This window comes from Talpa occidentalis, unplaced genomic scaffold, assembly GCF_014898055.3.
Source record: "Talpa occidentalis isolate TD23 unplaced genomic scaffold, MPIMG_talOcc4v2.1 talOcc4.5, whole genome shotgun sequence".
Lineage (NCBI taxonomy): Eukaryota > Metazoa > Chordata > Mammalia > Eulipotyphla > Talpidae > Talpa > Talpa occidentalis.
In genome coordinates this window covers 10,290,375-10,310,021 of record NW_023604861.1, presented here as the reverse complement: position 1 = coordinate 10,310,021, position 19,647 = coordinate 10,290,375, and the positions used below count along the sequence as shown (strand labels likewise).

The window sequence follows — 19,647 nt, the reverse complement described above, 5'->3', positions numbered from 1 at the left end:
AGGAAGAACACTGCAAAACTCGCTGCATTGCTCACTGGCCTTTCCAACACCATCTTAGAAGCTCACAGAAAATGAAGACATCTGTGCAAACAGAAAAGTAAGGAGATACAGTGTAGGGTAAAGAAAATATCAGGCTTTTCTGCCCTTCCGCCATCAGGATAGATGATGGATCCTTGTCCTGAATGCATGCCTGATGGCGGGCACCTGGAATAGGGTGTGGACATAGGTAGATGGGATTCAGCTGAGCTAAGACTGTGCTTTTTTTTTTTTTTTTTAATTTGCATTTTATTTTATTTTTTTTTTTTAATAGAGGCATGCTTTATTTATTTGTTTGCTGGTTTGTTTGTTTGTTTTGTTTATACATGCACTGGGTACAGTCAGAAGCGCAGGAGGTGAGAGAATTCACCAGAGCCAGAGCGGGGAGCAGAGCAGGCAGAAGGACCGAAGTACACTGCTGAGGGGAGCAGCGGGCGGCAGGAGAGGTCTGCGCGCCACGTGGGACCCTCCTCCGGTGGCCGGGGAGCAGCCGGGGATTGAACCAGCGCCGCAGAGGCCGCGGGCAGCTTCGCAACCCAGCGCTCAACCGCTGCGCCACCGGGGAGGCCCAAGACTGTGCTTTTTAAGGGCGGCGACATGGGGGGACGCCAGTAGCACCAGCAGCAGCAGTAGCAGAACCTGAAGGAGAAGCCGAAGCAGAAGCAGAGAACGCCAGAGAGCCCAGATAGAGTGAAGACTTGCTGGGGGCTGGGAGGTCTGCCAGCCTCCCAGCCCCCCAGCCAGCACCCCTGCCTGCCATATGCCTGGTGAACCCCAATAAAAGACCTGCAAAAACCCACTGAGGACTCTGACACCTCCTTTACCCGGTCTGCATGGGATCAGAAAACCTGCACCGTGTCCAAGTCCTGCCCTTACATACAGTCTATACACTGTGGTCACAACATGATTTTTGAGTCACTCTAAGTCAAAGCAGCCACGCCTTGATTTCTCGCATCAATGTGTGTGGCGAGAACCAGGACCCAAGTGTCCAGGACAATGAAGTGAAGCCATCTCCCACATGGTGACCCCTCCATCACCCTCTTTCCCAAACTCCACTTTTCAAATCCCACATTCCCCTACTTGCTGGAGTGGAAGGCACCGAGCAACAGCTGGGAGCCCACAGCTATTATGACACAGAGACACTGAACAAAGAAGTGACCCTATTAAGTGGCCCTATTAGGTTCAGCTAATGGGTCCCCGAGGGAGCAGGAAGAAGGAGAGGACTTCAAAACATAAGCAAGACAGAGCTGCTCGCTCAGAGTTGGGAGCCAGAGCAGGGTGGGTGCTCTAGGACACCCCTATCTTTCCTCCACCTCCTTGTGGAACTTCACCACACCCCAGTTCAGGCTCGAGGTGAACACGGATCTTCTCAGCGAACACACAGTGAATGGGTGACCTGTGCCTGTTCAACAAGGAAATCAACCTTGAGGCCATGATGCTTAGAGAAATAAGCTGAGTCACCTGATGGCAAATTCTGTGTGATGCTATTTGCATGAGATAAGGACAACAGGCCTTTAATAGAGACAGAAAGAAGAAGGGCTGGGTGTGAGAATGGGGAGCTGTAGCAATACAGGGGCCCAGCTGTAGTCTTGATAAAGAGTTCCAGAGGTGGATGATGGGGAAGGGACTTGATGCCACTGACTGGTATGTTCAGAAGCTGAGAGCCTGGCAATGTCATGTCGTGTGCACATGGCCGCCATTAGATATCAAAAATGTGCCCACTTCAAACACAAAACATTTACCTTAGAAGACCTGAAAGAAAATAACCACTAACCAAAGCTCCCCAACCTAGAGAATAAAAAATTTTCAGGCAAGCAGAAACAGTGTTTAACTGGCAGTCAAGAGCGCAGGACAAACCTGGACAGGTGTACAGGGAGCCACTTTCACTTTTCAAAGTACCAGGTCCCCCATGGCCCAGCCTGGTCTGTGGTCCCTCCATTTCCCAGTGGGGCACCCCCTAAGCAATCCTGATGCTGAGAACCCCTAGGGCACAGGTTGAACATGCACATGCCTAGGCATTTTGCTCAGGGGCCCGGGGATGAGTCCCAGGTCTGGGCTGTTACGAAGCACAAAGGTGACTCAGGGTAGGATTCCCTGAGCCTCAGCCTCAGAAGTCAAGTCAAACAGCTGCGCTATGCACACAGGGCTCCGGCAGCAAGTCTCATAAACAGCCAGCTGTTAAGCGCAGTGAGGAGACGTGGCCACTGATAAACGCTGAATGGCTGCTAGTGGATATGCAGCCACACACCTGGATAGGCGACGTTTCCAGGCTCCGAGTAACAAGCAAAGCGAGGCTGGGCCCCAAGAGAAGGGACACATGTGAGGTGAAGGTTGCCACAGCCCAGGCCCAGACTCTCAGGCCAGAGGTGCAGGGGTGAGAGGATTCACCAGAGACACTGGGGAGCAGAACAAGCAGATCTACTGAAATACACTGCTGAGGGGAGCAGCAGGCGAGACAGGAGAGGTCTGCTGCACCATGTGGGTCAGCTCCCTGACCAGGGATCAAACTCGTGCTGCAGAGGCTGCAGACAGCTTCATAGTGTTGAGACTTAAGCCCTTGCGCCACCAGGGAGGCCCTCTACAAAGAATTTTGAAACAATCAACCCCAAAAATGATAAGCTCCGCAATGTTTATTGCAGCACTACTTACAACAGCTAGGGTGTACAAGCAGCCCCAGTGCCCACTAGCAGAGGGGACTGGGTCAAGAAGATGTGGCATGACTGCGCAATGCAATACTGCTCAGTCACAGGGAAAGATAAAATTCTGCCACTGACGACAAAATGGAAAGAGTTTGAGTGTATGTACAGTAAAGCAAATAAAAATAACCAAGATAAATACTTCAGGACAATGCAGTCAAGAAAAATACTTATAAAAATCTAGTAGAAAAGGGCCTCCCCTGGTGGCGCAGCAGTTGAGTGCTGGGCTGCAAAGCTGCCCGCAGCCTCTGCAGCACCAGTTTGATCCCCAGCCACAGGCAAGGGTCCCACATCGCGTGACAGACCTCTCCGGCCCCCGCTGTTCCCTCAGCAGTGTATTTCATCTGCCTGCCTGTTCTGTTCCCCACTCTGGCTATGGTGAATTCTCTCACCCTCCCGTGCTTCTGATTCTACCCAGTGTTTGTATAAATAAAATAAAATAAATCTTTTTTAAAAAATCTAGTAGAAAAAATAAAGTGAGATTTGAGAGGTATCATAAGGGTAAAATGACACCTGTGAGGGGGTAATAACAAAATGAAAAATTTTTTAAATGGGAGGAGTCTTGAAAAGGACATAAGAATCTCTAACCATGAAAGAAAAAGTTGATAAACAGGACATCATCAAGGCCAAAACATTCCACTCATCAAAAGACCTTGTTAGGAAAATAAAAACGCAAACCACAGACTGGAAGAAAAGGTTTGCAATTCACACAGCTGATAAAGGGCTGGAATCCCGACTATACAGAGGTCCTACAGTTCAAAAGTAAGAAGACAATAAAAAAGGCCAACATAAAAAGGGTGGAGGGGAACAAAGGGCTGACACCACACAGCTAACAGGCAGGTACAAAGGAACTAGCAGTCAGCGATGAAGTGAGCATGAAGACCAGCATGAGGTGCTAACTGACACCCATGAACAACCCCAGTGAAGAACACTGGCCACACCAAGTCTCGGTGTGGATGGAAATATCTGGAACTCATATACTGCTGATGGGAATGCAACACATGTGACCAACTTGGCTTGTCAGCTCCAGCTCCTCCTGGCAGAAAACTAAACCTACAGCCCAGTGCGCCTCTCAGCTACCCCCAGCAAGCCAGGCCCTGACCCGCTGCTGCTGGGGGACATTAACTTTTCACAAAATGCACAGGCTGGATTCAAAGCTGGTGTCCTACGTAACACAGAAAGTGAAGAAAAGGGGCTTAAGGGACAGTTTTTTAAAGCATTACAGTTAGCACATGGCTAGTTCACATGGGTCTGTCGGAGAGTGGGGAAATAACCATGAAGAGCAAATGTGCAACCCGAGTAGTGTCAGTTGCGGGGAGACCCAATTTTCATGAAGAGCAGTTTCATTTCCACAACCATCTCGAGATACTGGCCCGCCCGTGTTTTCAGGAAAGAAATAGAATTACAGCCTAACATGCAAAATAGTAGCTTGAACCCTGTGACCCTGCAGCTTCTGTGAGCCCCAGGAAGCTATCATCTGCAACACCACCCCGTCTGACCTGAAAGAAAAGCAACAGAGTCGACCCTGGAATAAAATTGGCCTGCAGTGAAGTTCCGAGCTCTGTGAACGCAACACCATGTGGCCCGTTCACTGACAAAACTTTCTACCAGTTGCCTTTCCACACGCCAGGGAGCAAATGCAGAGGCAGACAGGTCTGAGGGCTGGGAAGGAGTTGGGGAAGCTGCAGGGGAACCCTTCCCTTCTCATGAGGCACACTCGAGTGCATCTATTTTTTTTTTGTAATTCAGGCCACATTTATTGCAGTGGACCACAGGCATTGCCGAGAAAGAGTCAACCAGCTTGGGCACCCTCTGCATCCTGGAGCCTCGCTACTCCCTTCACACAGCCCCAGGTGAAGAATGCCTGCTGTCCTGACCGCTGACCTTCGAACTGACCAGCTGACCAGCTCCTCATGGCAGAAAACTAAACCTGCAGCCCAGAGCGCCTCTCAGCTACCCCCAGCAAGCCAGGCCCTGACCCACTGCCCCTGGGGGACATTAACTTTTCACAAAATGCACAGGTTGGATTCAAGCTGGTGTCCTACGTAACACAGAAAACAAAGAAAAGGGGCTTAAGAGACAATTTTGGACAAGAGCCTGAAAAGCAGCAGGAATGTGGTCAAGAGAGGTTTTAAGAGAAATTCTGGATTAAACGAAAGGGGAAGACCAAGAGGACCTAGTAATATGGAATCTAGATGCTGCGGATGCAGGGAGCTTGCAGGTTCCCCTCCAAGTTCTAAAAATAAAATTCAATCACATAAGGATTAAAAATACACTTTGGGTAAGGAAAACTCTTTCTCTGAACAGGATATTGATCTACAGAAACATCCCCTTGAGAGGCAATGCAGAAATATCTATTTGATGCTCATTATCTGCACTAGTTACGTCCTATAAAGTCACTGGGAATGTGAACGAGTGAATCCTAATTGCTCCTCAGGGATGCAGGGTTGGCTTTGTTGAGTCTGTGGTAACAACATTTTCATCAACTGGTCAATACATAGGGAACCTTGTTTCACCTGTGTTTCTATTTAAAGAAATACCATATTTAGTAGCTATCGCCAATTCCCTAACAGTGGACTCACGGCCGGCAGCATTAACATACACCTGAACCAGGTGTGTGGCGCTCAAGCAATTTTCTCTGGAAGGCACAGGGCAGGCTTCCTGTGCCCAGGAACACCAGACAACACTTTAGCACTCTGCATGGGGCTGTTTTAAACAGTGCAGTCACCAATAAAAGGCACAGAAATGCAGAAAATTGGAGACACTTGTTTACAGCATGAGCTGAAGACGGTGTGGCCCCAGCTGTGATATGCGTGTCAGTCACACAACAAGTCAAATTTTAGCAACTATGAGCGTGATGCCCACAAATGACCAGGAAGGAGAGAACCTGGAGTACTGACCTCCAGGTTCCAAATAAACTTCACAAGCAGGCAAAATCGCAAGTACAGAATCAATGAAAATGAGGGCTTGACTGTTCAGAAATTCCTGTACAACAGATCTACAGGGAAAGGGTAAGGAGGTTATTTGCAGGGAGTCAAATCACCTTAGAAAATGAAACAAACAGCGACACAGTCTCTCCCACAAACCACTTCCTGAATAACACCATAGTGAGGACAAGATTTCATCCAGAATAAGAAATCGGGCCAAGCAGTCCCGACCCCATAAGGAAATCTGCACCAGGGAGCCAGTGACCTCGGCGGCTGGCACCTGCGCTGGGAGAGAGCTCAGCTATCATCACGGTCCACTTCAGGAGCCACCAGCCCCTCAAACTGGACACAATGTCAGGAAACCTGGGGCCAACTGGGCTAATGGCCTCAGGAAACCACCTCTGTGTCACATGACAGGACTTGGTGTAACGGCAGCAATGACACAGTGCAGCTTTTCTGATCCCATGCAGACCGGGTAAAGGAGGAGTCAGAGTCCTCAGTGGTTTTTTGCAGATCTTTTATTGGGGTTCACCGGGCATATGGCAGGCAGGGGTGCTGGCTGGGGGGCTGGGAGACTGGTAGGCCTCCCAGCCCCCAGCAAGTCTTCACTCTATCTGGGCTCTCTGGCGTTCGTTCTGCTGCTTCTTGGCTTCTCTTTCGGCTTCTGCTTCGGCTTCTTCTGGCGTCCCCGTGACGCCGCCCTTAAGAGCACAGTCTTAGCCCAGGTGTACCCACTCCAGGTGCCGCCATCAGGCACGCATTCAGGATCACAGGGTTCCCTCATCTATCCTGATGGCGGGAGGGCAGAAAAGCCTGATACCTTTTACCTTACCCTACACCTGGTTCTCCTGATTGCTGACTCTGTCATCCTGCCCATCCCAGGTCCAGATGCCGGGCACACGGGGCCTAAGGCCGGGGCCAGGCCAGCAGATCTGTCCCCTTTCTGCCGAGGGCTGGTTCGGAAGCAGGCACCCACGCTCACCTAGCCTGCGCTACCACCCTCCCCTGCCCTGGCCCATCTCTGTTCCACACCAGGGAAGTAACCCCTTGAGATTAGAAGCCGGGCATGCCCTCCCGCTTCTGGGTCCTGGCCAGGAACAAAAGCAGCCAGTACGCCACTGGTCCCCGGTAGAGGCGACAGCAGCTGTAGCGGCAGGATGGGCCGGAGGGCAGGTTCTCCATGACTTAAGCAGACGGGTAAGGAGGAGTCCTGGAGCCCGCGGTGGCTTTTGCAGGTTTCCATTGGGATTTGCCAGGGACACGACAGGCAGGTGGGCCGGGAGGCTGGCAGGCCCCCAAGCCCCAGGCAAGTCTTCACTCTTACTGGGCTCTCTGGCGTTCTCCTGTGGCCTGTTTCTCTGCTGGTGGTGCTCTCGTTCTTTCGCTCCATTGTCCCATTCTCTTGCTGGCATCCCCATGACGCTGCCTCATAAGCCAGTCTCTCAGCCCAGGTGCACCCACTTAAGCATGCCCACACCCCACTCCAGGTGCCCGCCACCAGGCATGCATTCAGGACCGCAAGGATCCATCATCCATCCTGATGGCGGGAAGGCAGAAAAGCTTGACACTTTTTTACCTTACCCTACAGCAACACATCCCAATGGGATATGGCCACGGTCTAGGGGCGACTTTCCAAAATGAACGGCACGATGGAGGCTCAAAACATGACTGTGGGGAGGATGTTGGATTCTTATTGCCAATCTGATGACTGTACAAAAAGCACAGCCTGCACTGTGAATCCTTCCATTTGGTACAGAGTTCTGAAGATGCTCCTAGAGATCTGAGAAACCTGGAAAAGCCGCCATGAGCTATTCAGCATTCTGACGAGTGGAGCCACTGATTCAAGCAAAATACCAAATTTCATAGAAGTTCCTCTTTATTAGTCTTCAATTTTTTTAAAGATTTATTTATGCATACAAAAGCTGGGGTACAGCCAGAGGAGCAGGGGCGGGGTGGGTAAGAGGATTCACCAGAGACAGAGCAGGGAGCAGAACAGGCAGATCAACTGAAATACACTGTTAAGGGGAGCAGCGGGTGAGTCAGGAGAGGTCTGCTGTGCCATGTGGGTAGCTCCCTGGCTGGGGATCGAATTCGTGCTGTAGAGGCTGCCAATAGCTTCACAGTGCTGAGACTTAACCCCTAGCACCACCAGGGAGGCTTCTATTAGAAAAATCTGTGATCACGTGGAGATGAAAAATGACTTCCCCATGACGGGAGAGTAAGGCAGCGCCTCTGAAAACCAACGAGACGTGGCCTCTGGGCCCAGCACTGCCGCATGGAGGGATGTACCCAAGAACTGAGGTGTGGACTTGAACAAGTATCTGCACACCCATGTCTCCAGCAGCACTTTTCACAACAGCCCAAAGGGGCAAGGCAGCCAGTGTCCACTGACAGATGGACGGACACACACAATGTGATGGGGTCAGGTTACTAGTCAGCCCGAAAAAGGAATTGGATTCTGACACACGCTATACTGTGGATCAACCTTTACGACATTATGCTACATGACATAAGCCAGACACAAAATGATGTGTGTGGTATGAATCCAATGGAATGAGGGACCTGGAGTCATCAGGTTTATGGATGCTGAAAATAGAACAGTGACCTCAGTAGAGAGGGCGAGGTGAGGCCGTAGGTGATGGGGACAGAGCTTTAGTTTGGGAAGCTGAAAGAGTTCTGGGGCTGGGGGCGGGGGGCTGTGATGCCTGGCTCTTGCTGCCACCTCAAAGATGTTCTTCAAAAGGGTTCAGGTGGCAAATTGTAGATTATGCAGATTTTACAATTTAAAAAACAAATGGTCGAAAGGAAAGGCGCCAGTCACCTTTGCGGAAAGGTAAACAAAGGACAAGTCATTTTCCCATGTGACGCATCCCAGAGGTCACTCCATCCCAGAGGTCACTCCGTATCACAAATGAGGACTAGGAGCTTAACAGCTGCTCCATTTATAACACCCCACCTGACCGACCCCGGGGCCAGGATCAGGAGGCGGGGCCGTGCACCTGCAGCGCCCGCCAGACCCACCTGCCCACCTGTGCAGCCAGCAGCCACCTGCCCACCTGTGCACAGGGTCCTGTTTCTTTGCCTCAGCAGGATTCTAGATCCCAGGCAGGGCAAGAGGAAATGTGCCTTTCTCCCACGTTTCTGGAATTTCAGGTTACATCTGTCAATGGCTTAACTCAAGAGCTCTAACTGGATAAAGGGACAATTCTTCTAGACCAACCAAGCCAGCAAATTAATACCTTTGGGAGATGTTTACATTCAGGTAAGCAAATGGGCCAAGACAGATGGGATTTCCCTAAGGTGACTTCCCAAAGCATTAGTGGGAAGAGAAAGAAAAACAGGTGGACGGCCACCTCCTGCGCACCGGGAACACCTGCAACCCAGCCCTCCCCCGACCCGGCTTCGGGGCTGGCAGTTTTCACAGTGGCATGCTGGAGGACGGTCCTCCTGGATGGTCCGCTTTCTTTATGGGAGCTAAGCATGATTTGAAAAGATAAAAATCTAGCTAACTCAGACCTAAATCTGAGTATTTGTCTCCTAAATGGTAGGGGTACAACAAAGTGACAGAGGAGAGGAAGACAGGAGTGGGGAGAAGAAAGAGGGGAAAAGTGGGAACAAGAGGGGAGTAAGGTGGAAGGAGTGGGGAAGAGGCAAGGAGGGGGGAGCAGAGGGGCCAGGACCCCTAGACCAGGGGGTGCAGGCATCACCACCATTTCCAGGTCACAGAACAGGAGCCCCCCGAAGACCATGAGAGGCCAGGCCTCCGGGATTCGCACAATTCAAGATTACTCAACGTCCGTTGACAAGAAGATGTGGAGAAGGGTCCTCGCAAGAAGTAAACACTAGAAAGAGCTCTAGATAAGTAGCAAGCAGTAGAAGAAGCAATGCTTTAGGTTTAAATTGGTTTTGTGTTTCAGTGAGGGTGTTAATTCGTTTTAATCAACCTGTGTATATTCAAGGTGTACAGCATGAGGTTTTGATGTACGTATAAGCTGTGAACACACCCATCATCTCAAAAAGAAACTATTTTTGGTGGTCAGCACCCTTAAATGCACCGGAGCTCAGCAAATCGCAAGTATATAATACACTCAAAGGAGAATTTTAATTTTTTTATGCAAACACTTCAAGTCAAAGAGATATCCAGGATGGAGGTTTAAGAAACCATCAGCTCTTGACATTGGCTTATCTGTGGGTAACTCTGTAAAAGCACCTGAAACCAGGCCTCCCTGGTGGTGTACAGGTTAAGGCTCAAGATTATCACCGCCATGGCCTGAGATCGATCCCCAGTCGGGGAGCTGACCCACATGGCATAACAGACCTCTCATATCTCACCTGCTGCTCCCCTCAGCAGTGCATTTCAGTAGATCAGCCTCTCACCCTCCACATCTCTGGTCTATACCCCAGTTTTTGTATGCATAAATAAAGATAAATCTTTGAAAAAATAAATTAAAAATTAAAAAAGCACCTGATACCCTTATTCCTTCCATAATAATTAAGCCAGGGTAAATGATGGAATAGTGTATGGCATTTCACAATACAAAAATATTGAACCCATCATATTAGGTCTTTTTTTTTTTTTTTTTAAAGATTTATTTATTTATTTATACAAGCACTGAGTACAGTCAGAAGTGCGGGAGGGTGAGAGAATTCACCAGAGCCAGAGCGGGGAGCAGAGCAGGCAGAAGGACCGAGGTACACTGCTGAGGGGAGCAGCAGGCGGCAGGAGAGGTCTGCGCGCCATGTTGGACCCTCCTCGGGTGGCCGGGGAGCAGCCGGGGATGGAACCAGTGCTGCAGAGGCTGCTGGTAGCTTCACAACCCAGCGCTCAACCGCTGCGCCACCGGGAGGCCCCCATCATATTAGGTCTTATCACCCAAATGCTATAATACACACAAAAGGAAATAACTGCATAAAACAATGACTTGAATTAAAAGCAATATAAAACAAATGGAACCATCAGTTTGCTCTAAAATTACTAAAATACAATGTTAAATTTCAAATTTTATCACAAATTCGACTGTCTTCTTTCATACCATCAAAAACAAACATAACCACAGAATGTAGTTAGACTATATTTGGCATGGATCCAACTATGTTTCTCTTCAGTTAACAAAATCATAGAAAACATAATGATAACCTTTGTCAAGCATATTTTTTTCTCCTGGATTTACCTTTTAGACCCAACCACTGCAGTGGGTGTCAATGAAGGCTTTAATCAACCACAAAAATTTCCACCAATACAACTATATTAAATTAAGGCCTGAAAACACTGAAAATAAATTTGGGGCTTGTGTTTCCATTCAATTCTAGCATACATCTGTTTTTTTGACAGCCAGCTATGTTCAGATGTGATCACTGCCCGACAATTTGCAAGATATACTGACAGGGCCTGCTTCAACAAAAGCACAACAAAAACCAGCAGATGCAAATCCACACTTCTCTTTAAGGGTCCAAGGACTCTGCACAAAATGTTGGCTGGACATACAACTTTTCCCCCAAAGCAGCTATTGCTCTGAGCAAGGGGTCTCCTTTTGATGCTGGTGGCCACTTACCTTCCGATATATCATGTGACACATGGCGACCCTTAACCTCATGCCCGCACACTGCACATGGTAGAAGTACAGGTGGTGTAGGATGGCCAGGACCAGCGTGCAGGTGGTCAGCACCGTGGCATAGATGTAAGCTTCTCGCAAAGCCGCAGAGTCGGTAGGGTCGTAGTTTTCAAAATAACTAATAATTTTCCCCAGGAATATGGGCTGGACGACTTTGGTGCCTTCCTAAAAGGAAAGAGCATGGCTATAATTAGAAATATGAGCTAGAGGGGAAAAAGAGAAAGAAATACAAGTCACACCTGTTTTTCTGAACACTGGCTTTAGCTTTTAAAAGTATGAGCATGTTGAAAAGGCATTTCTGATACTGTGCCACCTTCGCCGCTAATCTGGAAGGAAAACAGAGTGCTTTCGTCCAAACAGAGCCAGAAAGCAAAATGGCAAGTTCAAAGACAGCAACGCCTTAGTACATGGTGTCGGGTACACCTTGGATGTGGGAGCGTGTTCCTAGCAGGGCTTGAGGACACAGCAGGCCAAGTGCCAAGGGCGTCTTGGCCCGAGGTGACTCAGGAAAGTGGCATGGGGAGATACGGAAAGTGCTCAGGTGGACCGCCCCGCTCCAAGCCCACCCCTTTCTTCTCTGCACCCCTGACATCCAGCCCAAAGGACAGTCAAATTGCTCCTTCAGGGATGCACTGCATTCTCCCTTGGGTACCTCGCTAACTTCAGCCACTGGCACAGGCAGATCACAGAAAAGGACCTTTCAACCTTTCCCAGCCTACACGCCACTTGTTGGCAGATCCTGGAGAAAGGAGTCAGTTTCTTCGGAAAGATGAGGAAGGAACAGGGTTTGGGAGGCCCCCAGGCACTCCATGCCAAGGGATGTGGCCTTGGTCTCATACCCCAGGGAATGCGCCTTCTGCATCCTCGGCCATAAAGGAAAGTCATGTTAAACCACATTGTCATCAGCTGCTCTCCATCAGCCAATTTATTGCTGGGCTGATCACCTATTCCCCAAGGCAAAAATTAACATCCCACACCAGTAAGGCAGGGGAGGAAAGACGAGGCTTACTCCCAAACAGACTTAGGAAAAGCCATTTTTTTCCCCAAGACAAAAAGGTAAGGAAAGGGCCAGATCTGCCCGACCCACGCCCCTTGACGTCAGTCACTTCGGCACCATGCTTGTGCCACCCTGAATACGCAGGCATGCCCCCATCCAAGAAAAGCAAACACTCAATGTAAATCCAAGCCACCAAGAATAAACTCAGAAGCCCTAGACATCACCCCCGCAGCCCCCAGATGTCCTCAAAGGGCAAAAATGCCAAAAGGTTGGACATATTTTAGGAACTCCACTGTGATCACCCTTTTGAACCATCCCTCCCGATTCCCAGGGGCAGGGTAAACAGCTGACTGTTGCGTAGATCGATCTCTCCTGTCCATCAGATGAGAGCAAGCCAGTACCAGAGGAAGGGAGACTCCGAGAAAGCAAGCATGAAACGAAATGAACAAGTGTTTTCTCAACCAACTGGATCTCCATCATTACAGAAAGATGCCCCGTCCCACAAACGGGCGTGACTCAAACCCAGCCTTCCTGCCCTGCTGTGTACACGCCCTCAGTTGATGCACTTCACCCACCACACCTCACCTTCTGTGAGTCATGCAAGTTTTCATCACTGTAGAGAGAGGTCAGGGCTGGCTGGCTGAAGAATGATGAGGGAGATGATTAGAGTCAAGGAGATCACACCAAAAACATGAAGGCTCGCTGTTACAGGGCCAGCTCTGCCCGGTCACTCATCCCAAGAAGGGGCCTTACGAGTTTATAGAAGGGCCGAAAACAGCAGGTTATAAAACAGACTGGTATGAGGTGAAAATCTGGAGGCTTACACAGAGAAGCAGAAATATCCCATTGTACACACAGGCAGTCCCAGCCCAGATGTGGCCATGAAGCCCAGGTCAGCAGCCCAGGGGCTCCCCACCAGAACCCACTGGAAACACCTGCCACCCCAAACTTCTCTAAGAAGACCACCATAGCCTGTTGCCCAGCTCCATAGTGAAGTCCTAACATGGTGTCATTATAAGAGAAATTTAAGACTAAGCTCATCCATCCACGCCAAGAACACAGACACAGACACCAGAGCAGCGGAACACAGGGAGGTCGTCACCAGCACCTAAGGCTTTTGCTGCTGGGGCCGCATTTAACTACCCAGGTGAGCAAATAGGTTCACAAAAGGGTACAGCCAGCTCATGACCTGGACCTTCCCAGATCCTACCCCTCAGCTAGGATGGACTAGAACAAGGGCAGAAATACTCATTAGCAAAGTTGAATCTCAGCCAATTAAACATACTAGAGAGCAAGAACCAGGCAGGTCCAGAATCGCTCACACAACCCACCACCTTTGATGCCAGCGTATGTCCTGGTGAAGAGTATGTCCCCAAAGCCACAGAGAATAAAGTCCTTGCTCCTTCACAGGAATTGTTCACAACTCTGAAACCACAGGGGTGTTTAAAAGATCCCAGGGGGAGATCACGACACCCCCAAAGTTCAAGGTCCTACCAGAGTCTCAGGGTGTGGGTGTGTGAGGCAGCTGTTTCTAAATGGAGCATTTGGCAGGCGGCCTCCTCAAAGCCCCTGACCTTGGGTCCTCCTGCCGCTGGGCCCACTCCTGGCTACTTGGGGTATCTGATTACATGGGGAGATGCTAAAGGTCCCCTCAGGGGCATCTTCTGCCAACAAATTCCAGAGGTACTGGAAGCGGTTCCAGGACCCCAGCCTGTGATTGATCATCCGGTTGAAGAATCGGGATTGGGGGGGAAAAAAAAAAAACCTCAGGGGCCTCCCTGGTGGCGCAGCGGTTGAGCGCTGGGTTGCGAAGCTGCCCGCGGCCTCTGGGGCGCCGGTTCGATCCCCGGCTGCTCCCCGGCCACCAGAGGAGGGTCCCACATGGCGCGCAGACCTCTCCTGCCGCCCGCTGCTCCCCTCAGCAGTGTACTTCGGTCCTTCTGCCTGCTCTGCTCCCCGCTCTGGCTCTGGTGAATTCTCTCACCCTCCCGCGCTTCTGACTGTACCCAGTGCATGTATAAACAAAACAAACAACAAACAAATAAATAAAACATGCCTCTATAAAAAAAAAAAAAAAAAAAAAAAAAAAACCTCAGGAAATAGAAATAAGCTACGAGACACAGAAAACATTGCCTCGGTGAATCAGGTAAGCAGAAAGGGGTGAGCCTGTGCAGAGGCAGTTAGTTTTTTCTCAGGGTTGAAAAAGAAAATGTGAATGAAAGACGAGTAACTTAGAAGTCAACAACACTGTGGGGGAGAAGACCCCAGCCCCCCACCTGGATCATCACAAGGTCTTAAGGCCCCCTCCTCTCTCCAGCTACCCTTTCCTTCTCAGAACCTGCTTCATTTTTGGAAATGGGAGAGAAAGTGCAAAGGCGGCATTCAGGAAGATCCAAATGCACAGTGGAAAGGCAGTGGCTCTAGGGAAAAGTCAGCATCAAGGTTCTAGACATAAATCAGTCCTCGGGACCCCCTGGTCCCCTGATGGCATGTCAGCATTGCTGGGATTTGTGCAGAACACTCTGGAGCCAAGGCCCAGCCCCCAAAGACTGGTTTAGGTTCCAATCATCAGGGCTAGAGCTGGAGGCTCCCTCTCCCTAGAAGGTTCTGGAATCCAGAAGCACCCATGATGCAGCTCCCTGTACTGTTAGGGCCTCTGAGCTTGGAGGGGCTGCAGACTAGCAGGGTCTGGGGCTTACCAGACCCCAAGGGTTTTCATGGGGATGACATGCCTGCTTCCAAAAAAGTACTTGTGAACCCCAAGTCCTGAGGTTCCAAGGATGAGACCAGAACATTTTGTACTGAATAGCAGGAAAAGTAAATCTTCAGAGAAGACCATAATTACAAAATGAAAGAGACAAACCCTAATTCAATTCCAAAATTACCAATGACGGGAGGGAGGGAAAGGCATAGAAGGAACAAGATAGCAGCCTTCTCAAAAAACAGCCTCTTTGATTTGGCTTCAGAACTATGAAAACAGTACGAGGAATTATACAACAATTAAAAATTTAAAAAGCAATCCCTCACTTTCAGAGTAAAATGAAGAAAATGGACCTAAGCAGATTCTTTTTTTTTTAAAGATTTATTTTTATTTATTTATGCATATAAGAGCGGGAGTGCAGGCCGGAGGTGCCGGGGGAGAGGATTCACCAGAGACAGAGTGGGGAGCAGAACAGGCAGACTGACTGAAATACACTGCTGAGGGGAGCAGCAGACAAGACAGGAGAGGTCTGCTGTGCCATGGGGGTCAGCTCCCTGGCCAGGGATCAAACTCACATGCCAGTGGCTGGGGACAGCCTGAGAGCTCTGCAACTTAACCCCTGAGCCACCAGGAAGACCCAAAGCAGATTCTATCCAGTTCCTGGCACAGCCAATCCAAAGCACATGGTGTTAAACAAGGTAATCTGGAAACACATTCCCTGTGGGATACACCTCGAGACCACAGGCCCTGCAAACAGGAACCTAAAGTCACCCTAAAGATGGGTGGTGGTGTATATGCGACAAGAACAAATGAATTATGTTGCTATCACTGCGGACTGCGAACAGGCATGGGAGATAAAGGACTGGACGATGAGCAAAAAGCAAAGAGCTAGACACGTGAAAGCAGAGATTAATAACACTAGTGCGAATGTGATCTGGGTTGTTATAAACTCATGTTAGGCTTAACTTTTTCAAAATATATATATATTCTAGTTTTTTTTCAAAAAGATTTATTTATTTATGCATACAAGAACGGGGGCACAGGCCAGAGGTGTGAGGGGTGAGGGGATTCACAGAGACAGAGTGGGGAGCAGAACAGGCAGATTGACTGAAATACACTGCTGAGGGGAGCAGTGGGCAAGACAGGAGAGGTCTGCTGTACCATGTGGGTTGCTCCCTGGCTGGGGATCGAACTTGTGGTGCAGAGGCTGCGGTAAGCTTCATAGGTTGCATCTTAACCCCTTGTGCCACCAGGGAGGCCCATATATTCTAGTTTTGTCTACTCAAAAAGCCAAGGAACAATAACAAGGCCAGTAGCAGGGAGGACCTCCAGCGCCCAGACTCCAGTCACTAAGTGCCATTTTTCACTCAAAAGAGCCAGGGCTATTTGGTGAAATGGTTGATCCCGGGGCTGGAGTAAAAACTGTCCAACGTGAGCCAGAGACACCAGGAAACCAGCAACAACAACGATCATACATGCAAAAGACTCAGGCCCCAGCCTGAACAGACTCCACTGGCCAGCGATGCCAAGCTCTGGTGCCAGTACAGACTGCCACGGGCTGGAGCACAGTAGTTATGCTCACATCCATGAGCTCACACTGATACTCTCAAAAATAAACGAAACCAACAGCGCCAGAAACACTCATTAGCTCTAGAGAAAGATGCTGGAGCGCCAACAACTCATTACTCTAAAAACTAGTTAAGAAACTGAGAATTTCCCCTGCCCTTCCTCTGCGCACCTGTTCCTTGGGGAAGCCAAAGAGTTGGTAACGGCAAAGTCTCTCTTTCTGGGAATTCTGCAGCTAATACATGAATGGCAGACTTAGAACATCACCACTTGCAACCCGCCCCTGCCCCCCTCGGTGAATTCATGGATCTTGAACACACAGAAAGCAAGCAGGTGTTATGTAAGCCACGGAGGTACGTGACCCTACCTGTGAAGTCGTCCTAGCAGAGAGGGGTTGGGGGGCGGGAGGGGAAGGGAGTCAGCCCTGAGTCAGATCTAGCTCCTAGATCAAAGCACCAAAGCAACTTAGGTAGGAAGCAATCTGCCAAATGCAGACTGTGGGAACCACTGCTGGAAAAACAACTTGGTTTCTGCAATTTAAAAAATATATATAGTTGATATAGTTGCAGAACAGAGGAAAGAAAGAGGAAAACAGAAAAAGAACCCACACAAGCTTTATCAACCAAATGCACCTCCATAGGATGCTGATTCAAACCACAAGAACAACAAAAAAGGGAAATTGTAAGCATGGCCAGCTACTGATAATGTTATCACCATTGGCGTTGTGACGTGCTGGCTCCGCGGGGAGGAGTTTCTGGTGCTGGCTGCGCCATCTGCACCGCGATGTCCTCTTGCAGGAAGGGGGACGCTGCCAGCCGACACGGCCAGACCTGGCCCACGTCAGCTCGCTGATAAAAACCCCAGAGTGACTTAAAGGCGACCTTAGCTTCAGGATGATACTAAAATGGAAACCGGAGTGCAGACTTAGCAGTATAATGAGGCTCGTGGCCTGCGTACAGGCAAGGAAAGGGAAGGGGGTGCGTGGGGGTTCAGTCCCCACCAGAACATGAGGGACCTGGAAGCATTTTACTGTGAAAGGTCTTCAATAGCACTTACATGCTTAGAGAGAAGAAAGGATATTCCTAATAATGGTTTCCTGATAAAACCCTCAAATTACTCACCCCATCATGGGCAAATGGCCTGAGACCAGGCCTGAAGCAGGGCTGCTAAGGCCCCAAAGCTTGTCACAACCTAAGGCACCATCTTTCAGGGAACCACAAGAAGGGTGCAGGCAGATCTCAGACAGTGCGACAGCAGGAGACGCCACATCAAGATAACAGGAGACACCACATCAAGATAACAGCCGACACCATCTGCCTCCCGCAAGCTTTCCCCCCCATGTCTCTTCCAAATGTCTCTACATGTCTCTCTGCCATGTGACTCCTCAGCCTCCTTCCCAGCAGACCCAGGGTGCAAGCTGGGGCTGAAGCAGGACAAGGACTCCAGATCCCACCGGCCTTGGGTGCCATGAACGTGACCTGGCGACTCGGCTCCGCCCTATTCCCAGTAGCTCCCACGCTCAGCAAGTGTGGCTTACGGTCCCCTGGGACCTGTAATCCCAGGTGTCTGCATGTAAGCGGAGAGCACAGCACCTCCCCTTAGCAGAGGCATATCTGCCACAATGCCACCAAGGTTTGTGTGAGTTCACTCCGTGCTATCCACACCAACAAAGTTGCCCAGCAAGGTACTTCTCATAATACAGCCCCTCACCCAGGGACAGGTGACAGGTGACAGAGCTCCTGGGAAGAGACTTGTGCCATCCTCAGTGGAGGGTTGGCATCACAGAGGGCTTGGGAAACCCACTGCTGCCTACAGGTGAGGGTGGCAGAACTCCTGAGAACAGTCACTGGCAGACTTTTCTAGACAACTAGAAGTTATCCTTCTAGGCAGATTATTTTAGAATCACTGCGAATGCAATCTTTTCAGAAACGAGTCACCTATGTCCCTGACATAAGGAAAATGGACTGAAACAAGCCACTGCGCAGGATCAGGTGACCCCATGGCGATCTGTGGGAGCTACCGTCTCCGCACAAGAGCCAGCAGGTGCACAGCCAGGCTCCTGAGTCTCGATGCCACCTCTTCCCTTCCCTCGGTGGGTGCCCACAGTCACTGCTCCCAGTGCTAGGTTTCGTGGAAGTGAAAGACGCCAGGGCAGAGAAGGAGCCAGGCCCCAGGGTGGCTCATGTCCATTAGCTGAGTTTCAAAACAAAAACTTAGGGAAGACACCTGCCTTCCTGCGACCTCCACCTGGACCAGATAAACTCCAATCACCTGGACAACAGCCAAGCCCCTGGACTTACATTAAGGGAGAAGAACCTTATCCCCACAACCCTCTCCTCTTAGGGGACAGGGGCTGGGGGAACTCCCACCAGCTCCTATACGGTCACCCCACAAACACATCCAGGGGCAGAGAGGAAAGGCCTGGGTGTGGCTTCTGTGCTTGGCCCGGCAGGTGCTTCAGGCACGCCTCCTCTCTACCCCAAGGGCCCTGGGCAGGCGGAGGCTTGCTGGGTTCCCTCTGCAGAGCACACAGGGCCTGGCATGCTGGGAAGGTGCCGGCTGGTCTCTTCTCATGAGCATTGGCCTGATGAGCATGACATGCCTGGTCCCTGTTCCTCTGCGGGCTGCGACCATTCCTCAATTCTCCCAGGACAGAGGTTTTCACGACTCTTGAGATCCTAAGCTCAAAATCCTCGCCCTGGTCTGACATCATCCTGCCTCTTCCTGCTGCTGCTGGTTGGAAACAGTATGCAGCCTGGGGACCGCAGGTGATTCTCGGGGTGTTCCACGCACCGGAAGATTTAAAGGAGGGCTGGGAGAACCCCCAGATTGAGTTTAGATCTCTCGCAATCCGAAATATGATGACCAACAGCGACTGGGATGCAAGACCAAGAAATGCTAAGTCGCGTCTTAAAACCCAGAATTTAAACCTGCTTTCGTCCCATCTAGCTCAGTATCTGGCGTTCATCACTGAACACCCCAAACAGCCCCTGGAAGTGATCTGGGAACACAACAGATCCTCGCCAGCCTCACCGTAAGAAATCATGTCTCTAACGTCTCTCCAACAACGGAGTGTCGGCAGACAGGTCTAGGAAAACAAGAGTATTTGTGT

The 19,647-nt window shown here is 50.1% G+C and overlaps 1 protein-coding gene across 3 annotated transcripts in view; it reads right to left on the bottom strand.

Moving 5' to 3' along the window:
- The window catches only part of ABCC4 (ATP binding cassette subfamily C member 4), a 221,418-nt gene that overhangs the window by 142,052 nt on the left and 59,719 nt on the right, over positions 1-19,647 (bottom strand). For all 3 annotated transcript variants that reach the window (XM_054701230.1, XM_054701229.1, XM_037528792.2), the window contains exon 4: positions 11,212-11,436. In XM_054701230.1, the coding sequence (XP_054557205.1) occupies positions 11,212-11,436 (225 nt within the window). The remainder of the gene's footprint in view (positions 1-11,211; positions 11,437-19,647) is intronic.